Source organism: Gymnodraco acuticeps, unplaced genomic scaffold, assembly GCF_902827175.1.
Source record: "Gymnodraco acuticeps unplaced genomic scaffold, fGymAcu1.1, whole genome shotgun sequence".
Classification (NCBI taxonomy): Eukaryota; Metazoa; Chordata; class Actinopteri; order Perciformes; family Bathydraconidae; genus Gymnodraco; species Gymnodraco acuticeps.
Window position 1 is genome coordinate 1,800,610 of NW_022990558.1, and position 10,757 is coordinate 1,811,366.

At 43.0% G+C, this 10,757-nt stretch overlaps 1 protein-coding gene across 1 annotated transcript in view; it reads right to left on the reverse strand.

The window, feature by feature from the left end:
* The window catches only part of htra1b (HtrA serine peptidase 1b), a 55,577-nt gene extending 45,112 nt beyond the window's left edge, over positions 1-10,465 (reverse strand). Inside the window, exons 1-4 of the mRNA XM_034227541.1 lie at positions 9,887-10,465; positions 4,627-4,726; positions 2,629-2,743; positions 2,421-2,510 (exon numbers count right to left, since the gene is read on the reverse strand). Coding sequence (XP_034083432.1) covers positions 2,421-2,510; positions 2,629-2,743; positions 4,627-4,726; positions 9,887-10,346 — 765 coding nt within the window. The 5' untranslated portion in view covers positions 10,347-10,465. The remainder of the gene's footprint in view (positions 1-2,420; positions 2,511-2,628; positions 2,744-4,626; positions 4,727-9,886) is intronic.
* Positions 10,466-10,757: the final 292 nt, after the last annotated feature.

Sequence of the window (10,757 nt, forward strand, 5' to 3'; positions counted from 1 at the left end):
GCGAGTGAGCGTGGGAGAGAGGGAGGATTGTTAGGGCTGTTGTTATTAGAATCTGGTGCTAGCTGCTCTAACGGATATAAGAAGAAGATGTTTCTACAATGATGTGGAGGGAGAGTCCTCTCCAGTCAGACTGAGAGGCTGATACTACAGTTCAGTGAGTGTTTAGATAGTTCACTTTAGTCTAAGTTCAAACGGTTTGGTCACAATTTATGTAAACACACATTTCCAAGGCACTCCTTTATAATTATTGGGATACACAGGTTTGAAATCATTCCAATGTATACTATAGGACAGTAACCAAAAATATCCTTTAAAACTGGAGAGATAAAAAAAAGATCCATAAATAAATAAATGTTAAGGTAAAATAAGATATGAATGAACAACAAAAATAAAATAAGTTTCATTTGTTATTGGCTATGGTAGGTTATTGGTTATGTTCACATACTTATTTGATTACATCCACTTGTCTAAGATGACAACAGAGACTTTCGACCCAAACCCAGCTGTTGACTTGTGGATGCAAGCAGCTAATTGCAGACTCAACCAGAGAGAAAGTAGTAGGCCTACATCATCAGCTACCATGTCTGACAGAGAGGAAGACAGTGAGGAGAACAGTCAGGAGGGTAGTGATGACAGCTTGTAGGATTATTGGTCGTGCTAATGTTGTCTTGTGTTCACCACTGCATGTGTGTTCTGTGTTCACCTCTGCGTGTTATGTGCCGTGTGTCTGGCAAATAAAGTCAAGACCCCCTCCAAAGTTACGGTTTATTTCATTTTAAGGATGAGCACCAAGCAACATCTTCAGGTGCTCCTTTGAGAACCAGGGCAAACAAGTTATGTGCACCCCTGGTTATAACGGTGCTCGTGGGTTTATTATGACCGTGGAGGCATATCTGGGACAGAGGAATGCCGCGAACTCTGCAGTTTATAAACCAATAGGTTAAAAGCAGCGAATGAACCACCTCTGGAGTGTCCCCCTGTTGGAAGAGACCCAGGGGGATCATCACGTGACCAGCTGACCGGCTTAATTACCGGCTCTGCTTCCTCGGAGGCTCTCGTGGAGCAGACCAGTAGTGGGGAGCCTCACTCCCCTTTGACTCGCCGCCGGGAGACCCTGTCTCTGGGGTGACGGGGGAGCGGAGACGTGGGACAGAGCCCCTGCAGCCGCCGAAGGGCGAGTCTGACGCCGAGGCGGTTGCTGTGGGCGTCTCTCCGCTTGCAGCCTCCTGTGGCCGGCGTGGACGCGGCGGCTGCTGCGGGCGTTGGTGCCGCTGTGGGCGCTCAGCAGGCTGGAGCCAGCTGACATGGCCGCCTGTTCCGCGGCCGTCTTCATGGACTCCACCCTGGCGTGGAACTGGGGTCCGAACAGCCCGTCCCGGCTGATTGGAGCGTCCAGTAGCACTTTTTTGGCCGTCTCCGTAACAGACGCCTGCTGCAGCCAGAGGTGGCGCTGGATCTGTGTCACCCACACGGAAATCCTCGCCTGGGAGACAGCGACAGACGCGCACAGAGTGAGCGCCATGCTGGCCGCCTTGCTGATTTCCTCTGCCTCGGTGGTGGACCACTCTACCAGTGTCACCACCGAGTTGGAGAGCAGCGTCGCGAAAAAACTCTGGTCATGTCGTCCGGAGCACACCACTCCTGAGCTAGGGGAACGGGGAGATCTCTGCAGGCGGCCGCCTTGCATATGATCTCCGGCAGTTCCCCTAGGATGCCACCTATCGCCGGTAGCGCTGTGGTGACGGAGAGGGGGAAAGCATGTTCGGCCGCCAAGCTTGCTCCCTGCTCCGACTCTGTCTCCCCCGTCCGGGGGAGAGGAGGGAGGAGAGAACCGAACGGTGAACCGTGGAGAGAGGCGGGGCAGCAGTTGTCGGACTCCTGCCTGGCACTCGGCCCCAGGGACACTCGGCCCCCGTCCGCGGGCTCGTAAGCCTGGACGGGCCAATCGTCCTCCTCGGCCGCAGCAGCAAGAGCGTCCGCTCTCCGCTTCCTGTCGCCCGAGGGGAGACGGGCGCAGTGTGTGCATGCTACCTGCTGGTTTAGAGCCGCGTACGCGTGGATTCGCATACTGCTTTTATCTGTGCTGGTCATAACTCATGAACCCAGAGCCACATGAGGGACAATCTCTCACACAATTGTTACTCATGTTTACTCTGCAATTGAAGTGTCTCTTGTGCTTCAGTAACGGGGTGCTGAAGAAAATAGGGAGCAGATTGTCAGGTCTCCTTCCTATTTATACCGGAAGGGAGCCCGAGGGTGGGGCCCACCTTGCGGGTGGGCGTGGACTACCAGTGTTTCAGTGCTGCACAGGTGCGCAGAGGGATTAACCAATAGCGATAGCCTTAGAGGGCGAAGCCATATACGAAATAGAACCACCCAGTCGTCTTTCCATCCATCTATCTCTATCTCTCTTTACTCACCGGTACATCAATCTGGATCAGAGCGATGTCAGCCTTCTCGTCCACATCTTTGATCTTAGCGTCGTACTTGGCTCCGCTCTTCAGCTCCACCTGGAGGAAAAAACAACCATAAATACATGAATAAACATAAAAACACTATTCATCACAAAAACACTACGAGTATGATTCTCTTGCAATGTCTTAAGTCCAGTACGGCTGCTAAAAATACCTTGATTCTGTGCTTGTTGGCCACCACGTGGGCGTTGGTGACGATCAGTCCGTCTTCTGATACTATAAACCCGGAGCCGCTGGCGACCGCCACCTCCCGCTTAGAGAACATCATCCTGAGTAGAAAGAGGTACGATCACTCTCCTGACTTATAGGCACAAACAACAAAGTGAGGTCATCAATCCAACTCAATAACATAGATAAATGTGAACTAAACTTCTACACTTGCTTCAGTAAACTGCATGTGTGTTCGGAGGAACCCAGGGATGACACATTTAATGGATGAAAATTGTAGTTTTGCAAGACTTCGGTCATAAACCGAAGTGTTAATCATGTTCAAATGTTAAAACAGGATGGAAAGTCCTCCACAAAGTTATTACAATAAAGGAGGAGGATATGAATCTGTAAACATCTGTAGACAAGACATCCAATATTTCACAATTTGTCAAATAAAGCTCTGGAAAAAAATGAAGAGACTGCAGCATTATCAGTCTCTCTGGTTTTACTATTTACAGGCATGTATTTGAGTAAAATGAAATGTTTTATTATTTTATTCTATAAACTACTAACAACATTTCTCAGACACTGGAATTAAATGGCTGCCATACATGTAGAGATTGAGATTTGAGAAAAATGTTGACTGCTTTCTTCATTTTTTTACAGAGCTGTATGTCACGCCCAGATACATGACACTGTAATGTTGTTTTTTCAAGCAAACATCATTGATTGATATTCTACTTCCCAACATTACCATTTTACATATTATGACATGTTCAACTGTATCAGTTCCTTCATGTGTTGAGTTATTTCCCCGACTCAGACTGCAAGGAATCTGGGTGTGATCCTAGATAACAACCTGTCCTTCACTGCAAACATCGCTGCTACAACCCGCTGCTGCAGATACACTCTTTACAACATCAGGAAGATACGTCCCCAGCTGACACAGAAAGAGACGCAGGTTCTGGTCCAGGCTCTCGCCATCTCACGCCTAGACTACTGCAACTCCCTCCTGGCTGGTCTACCTGCATGTGCCATCCGACCTCTGCAGCTCATCCAGAATCTGGTCTTCAACGTTCCTAAATGTTCCCACACCACGCCGCTCCCTTCACTGGCTTCCTGCTAGAATCCACTTCAAGACAATGGTACTTGCTTACCATGCTGCGAATGGATCTGGCCCTTCCTACATCCAGGACATGGTTAAACCGTACACCCCAGCACGTGCACTCCGCTCTGCATCAGCCAAACAGCTCACTGCACCCTCACTGCGAGGGGGACCCAAGTTCCCATCAGCAAAAACACGTGGGTTTGCTGTCCTGGCTCCAAGATGGTGGAATGAGCTCCCCATTGACATCAGGACAGCAGATAGCTTACACACCTTCCGGCGCAGACTGAAAACTCATCTCTTTCGACTCCACTTCGAGTGATAGAATTACTAACAAAGCACTTATATACTAATAAAGGGCTGGCTTATCTAAAGCCAGTTGAGTAGCACTTGAAATGTTTTTGCTCTATGAAACCTGATGTACTTATATGATTCTGTTTTCTTCAAGTTTGTATCTTGTTGGTCGAATGCACTTATTGTAAGTCGCTTTGGATAAAAGCGTAAGCTAAATGCAATGTAATATAATGTGTGCACACTGTGCCTCTCCTAAAAAGTTCTTAGGTTTAAAAAAACCTAAGAACTAATTAATTAAAACTGCTTTTGTATTTAAAACTGCTGTCCCAACGTAATAATGATAATAGTAGAACCTCATGGTGGCAAGAAGAAACGGGAATAAATCACTAAAGTCAAAAAGAATGTGAAATGCCAGCAGACCATCATTTGTATTAATGGCAATATTTGACCACCAGGTAATGTTAGATGCAAGTAACACAATAATAAAGACTATATCATTGGCCATATTTAATTTGAGTCTTTCGCTCTATTTGAACCCTTAACAGTAGAAAGGGAGGTCAATGTTAGGATTGTCAGGAAGTTGGGTCAGGTGGTTTTTCTTACTTGCGGTACAGTTCAATGTGAACGACAGCGGGGGCGATCTTCTCCACCACGTCAGCGATGAAGTTATACTTGAAACGAAGACTGTCAGGATTCTGCTGACCTGTAGGGGAGGGAAAGATAAGATAAGATAGGTTTACTTTATTGATCCCAATTTGGGAAAGTTTTGCGTTGCAGCAGTATAAAAAGACAAGGCATTGTACATTAGAGAATGAAAAGATTAGAAATAAACAATTCAAAATGTAAACCTAGAAATAAAATAGCATTAAAAAAGTAGAAAATATACATGTTGAAATATAAATGTACAGTAAACTAAATATCAAGCAGGATATTATATATGAATTAAGTGTGTAAGGAATGGAATATTCAATGAAATATAAAGTTATCCAAGAGAAGCTATGGAGCAGAGAGTCCTCTTCCAGCACAGTAAATAACCTTGATCACATACAATACTGGATCTTGGTTTGTTTGCTTGATATACCGATTCGTCTTCACACACCCACACATTACTGATTAACTGTTTTTTTTGGAATTGGAAAATAATCACGTGTGGTCTCCTTGTTTTGTCTGCGCTTGAGCCAGGGCGTGACACACACACCCAAACAAAGCATTCCCATTCCTGGCTCTCCACTTCATCAGCACATGGTTACATTTATAATGTTCAGAGGCTGCACAGTAAGCGTCAAATTCTGTTGCCAATCTAGATAAAACATCTCTTTTTAAAAGTTGTGCTAAATGTTATTCATTGGTGTCTATGAGACTCCTTAGTTTAATCTGAAGTTTTTGGTGCAGCTTGGTGAGAAACCACCTCCAGATGTGGAGCTCAGTGTTTGAACTACAGGTCTGAGAGCAGCTGCAGCCTGTCTGCTGCGCCCACTGATACTTATAAAACAAAGGAAGTGACTCAGAGCCGTCAGATACCAGAAACAGAGAGATAGCAGGAGGGGTGCGGGTGGTGATATACTGTAAGGATGTTTACTGAGAAAACCCTAACAGTCAATGTGTCCCCTAAGATAACCCCAATTCACTCCAGCAATGTCTTTCCTTTGTCATTCTACTGTTCATCGGAAAGACCTGCTGGGACCATTCAGGAGACTTTATACTGTTTGTTTGCCAAAGCAGCACATGGTACCAGATTTTAAGACACTATTACACACATTCAATAAGTGTTTACAATGAAAACTCGGACCAATCGTAAGCAATTAGGAAAAAACGATGCCACTTAACTAACTACAGCAAATAAAAGCACATCAACAATGGTAGAAAAAAGTTAATTTACTCGAGTACTGTACTTAAATACAATTTTGAGATACTTGTACTTTACTTGAGTATTTCAATTGTTCTACTTTTTACTTCTACTCTACAATTCAGAGGTAAATCATGTACTTTTACTCCACTACATTTATTTAATACCTTCAGTTACTTCACAGATGTGGATGAATGATGTGAAATCTAACCAAGTGTTAAATCAGACTTTAGTTCCACCTGGAGTAAATCCACAAGCTACCCTGCAGTATACAAAGTCATTCAAACTAGCTGCACCTTCACCAGCTTTGAGAACACTTTCATGATCAATCATTATAAAACATATCATATATATTATTCTGAAATGGACCAATCTGCACAACGACTACATTTACTCTCGCTACTTTCACTATATTTTGATGATAATACTTTTGTACTTTTACTTGAGGAACATTTTGAATGCAGGACTTTTACTTGCATCAGAATATTCCTACACTCTGGTACTTCTCCTTTTACTCAAGTACAAGATCTGTGTATACTTCTCCCGCTTCTGTGTGCATGTTGTCTATCTATCTATCTATCTATCTATCTATCTATCTATCTATCTATCTATCTATCTATCTATCTATCTATCTATCTATCTATCTATCTATCTATCTATCTATCTATCTATCTATCTATCTATCTATCTATCTATCTATAACTTTATTGACAAACATGAATGATACAACAGTGGTTCTGTAAATATGATTATCAATACAAGAATGTTAACGCAGAAAGGCTCTAATTTGAAGCATTTTCATTAAGAATAACTGACAATAATGATGTGTATTGTCCCATTGCTCATCACTAAGCCCTACACAAGCATTTCAATGTTATGTCATGAGTCCTGCAACTGGTCCCATTGTGTCTAGGTTAACAGGTAAAGTTAGTAATTGATTCCTCTTCCATCAGTAACTTACACTGTAAAAACTCAAACGTTGACTCTAATTTAGAGTATTATGTCAACAGATCTCTCATAACTGTATTAGGTTAGTTGAAAGCAATAATATTCAGTTGAAGTAATAGGTTCAACTTAATATTATTGCTTTCAACTAACCTAATTTGTTGATATAATATACATACAAGACATTGAATTAAAGTAAACTGTTCAGTTTTTTCAGTGTACTGTTCGTGCCTCTTATGCAGCTACACCCAAATACCTTTCATATCAGTGTTTTTACAATCTGAATCACATCAAAGCCAAGACCCAGGAAACAGGAACAGGAAAAGTTTGTCATACATGAACTGGCTGATCCCACGCAATTATTTTAAATCTAAACTCTGTATTTACTTATTCTCTACAAGCCAGAGGGAAAATATGTAATCATTGTCTAAATCTGATATGCATTGATTGAAGTTTACACATTTGTACTGACTTAAACCAAATCAAATCAAATATTATTATTCATTAACACATTCAGCAAAAAACAAGAGAGAACTAAGTGCAAGTGAAGTCACAGATCAGCAGGAACGCACTGCACAGTGTTTGAGCTCAGTAACATATTATCAGCTGGCATCAGATCTGTGATCTTATCAAAGTCTTTCCACTGAGCTCGCCTATCATAGCGATCACCTCTTTCCACTTTATATCCTTATTCTTCATTCAATCTAAAAAAAGATGTCTGGCGGTCAGCTGTCAACATGTTCACTGGCTGGGATACAAACCAATGAGAGCCTGTTCTTTGACTTATGAAAATAATATGTAGTGTATATCAAATTCTGTTATTGCGCAAAAATAGCATTATAAAAATGTGTTCTTTCAAGCCATAATGTGAAAACATCATTGTATCTATAAAAAAGAATTGCTGTTAGCCTATTGTATTACCCAGAGTGTAAAAAGTCCCTATTATGCTTGTTGGGGTTTTCCCTTTACTGTCGTTTGTTATATAGGTTTGTGTGTATGTAAATGGTCTGCAAAGGTTAAAATCCCTGTGTTTCTCCCCCACTCCCCCCAAGCCTGAAACGGCTCCATTGGACTCCTTTGTTGACTTATGTAACATAATGACATCACTATGTAACACCTGTGCTCCTATTGTCTGGCGCTCCGACACATTGTACGTGAGGCTAAAGGGCGGGACATCTCTTAGCAGTTGACAAATCACAACAGAGCCAGCCAGCTAACCAATCAGAGCAGACTGGGCTCTGGTTTCAGACAAAGGGTGAAAAGAGGTGCTGCAGCACAGGCAGTATGAGGAGCTTTTTGAACATTAAAGCATGGAAACATGTCCCAGTAGAGGCACAAAATACAATTATGAACCAACAAATTAACATAATAGTGCAGAGTCATGTTATGTGTAGGGAAAAGAAGAGAACTGAATGGAGCCAATCAAACGAATGGAGAAATACTTAATCCTCAAACACAGTGCCAGTAACAGCGGAACATTTACTGAGGTCAAAGATCAACTCTACACTGAGTCAGAGAGTAAAGCAGAAGCAGGTAAATGTAGTGCCATACTGTCTCTTCATGCAATTTGTAAACACAGAAAGATAGTATGAATTCTTCTTACAAAAAATAAATGAGCTGATTATTTATTCAGTATTTTTGCATCAATGTTTGCATCTGCCACTCTAAAATCTAAAAACAGATAGTTTACGATGATGAGCAGCGATGGAACTTATATGTGATTTGTAGTATGATAAAAACTGTTTTCCTAGTTCTACACTTACAACATGGCCAAACAGTTTTTAGTTTGAATGAAAAGAAATGGCTCCAGAATGCAGCCCTAAAACATGAAATATCAGGCTTGACCGGCCGGAAACAAATTCCTCTAGTTTCTGAAAGAGTTGAGTCACCAGGCAACCGTGTTTTGTTGAAGCTGTATCCAAGCCTGTCAGTCTAACAAAGAGTGTGCAAGTCTGTACAGGAAGCAGAAACAATTCAAGAACAAATACAAAATGTATCCCTCCAGATCCAGATTTCCGTCCTCAGCTCAAAAAGTTAAAATCCTAAGAGAAGTCCTTCCCTCCTGTTAAACCGATCAGAAGTGGGAGAAGAGAATATTAGGAAAGAAGAGAAGAGGGAACGGGAGGAGAGAAAGTGGAGGGAGAGGTGTTCGAGGAGATGACAGAAATAAAAAGTGACTCAAAGAATGGGAGGAAGGAGATGAATTAAAGAACAGATGGAACTTTTCAAATGTATAAAAGTTGCAAAGAAATGTGCTAAAGCTGTGTGTCAGATTTAAACCATCCGCTGTAGCCCATTCTATGGAAAAAGTGCACATCCTGCTGTCATGACACACATGGACTGCAGAACACAGAGGTCAGAGAGGTCACAGAGGTTTTAGATGGGTAGTAGTGTTAAATAATACGACATTGTAACTTAACACTGGCCACAATCGTGTCATAGAATACTAAAATGCAAAGTCACAGTAGCTCAAGCAAACTTATTTACTTCTCGTTGGTTTTACAAAACGCTGTTAATCTACTGTACAGAATTGAATTTCACTCATCTTGATCTATTTGACATGTATTTAGTTTACTTATCTCTGTATTTACCTTCCCATTGGTGACTTGAAACATTCTCTTGCACTGTTTGTATTGTCTTGTCTATATTTATGCTGCATTGGAGGTGCATGAGACTAAGGATTTTCATTGCCAAAACGTAAATCTTGGCTTGCTACCATTTCCATATGTTATCATGGTAACAAATCACAAAACAGATTCATAGTTTACTGCCTTAATTTGTCCAAAAATCTATAAAGATTGTAGGTATGAGAACACTGACTAAAAGATTAAGTGGAGTCTGCTGCTGAAGTCATCAAGTTAAATTTACACACACACACACACACACACACACACACACACACACACACACACACACACACACACACACACACACACACACACACACACACACACACACACACACACACACACACACACACACACACACACACACACACACACACACACACACACACACACACACACACACACACACACACACACACACACACACACACACACACACAATCACCTTTCCCGCAGGTTCCTCTCTGGATGAAGATGACCGGCGGCTGCTGCAGCTTCATTGCCCGGTTGCTGACGCGCTTCAGCTCGCAGATGTTCCGGTACGAGACGCCGTCACTGCCGCACACCGGATCGGACACGGTGCACACGCACACTCCGGGCTTGCCCCTGCGCCTGACGGTGGCGGACACCTCCACGCCTTCGGTCACCACACACTCCATCCCCTCGGCGCACTCCCGGTCTCCGGCGCCGCCGCACTGCTCGCCCTCTCCGGACACACACACCGGGCAGCAGTCGCAGCGGTCCAGCACATCTCCGGCCAAACAGTCCGCGAGGATCGGCGCACACTTCGACTTGTCACACTTCTCCGTGCAGCCGATGGCGAAGCGTTTGGCTATCCGAGACCCGAGGATGAGACCCGGGCAGACGAGCAGGGCTGTTACGCAGAGGAAGAACTGGAGACGCATGGTGGGACAGTCCTGGAGAAACTCACAGAGAAACAAGTAACTGGACTTGGAATGAAGGTGAAATGTTGGTGCACTGATGCAGAGTGAAACTTCTGTGTCGGTGCTGTTTATGAAAGCTCCAGGAGAAACACAGGAGGTGATTGGTGGGCGTGTGTGACGTCTGCCAGAGGAGGGGATGGTGGAAATGTGTTTATGGGACTCAAATTGTACATGATGCAAGGAAACTGCCATTACTCAAGTATTGTGCAATTGTAACTTTACAAGTACTTGCAATTAACTTGAGTAGTTCAATGATATGCTACTTTATACTTGTATTTGCCCAAATTTCAGAGGGAAATATTATACAATTATTTCCAGTGAGAATAATTTTTCATTCGCTCAAGTTACAAAAAAGAATACATAACATTTATG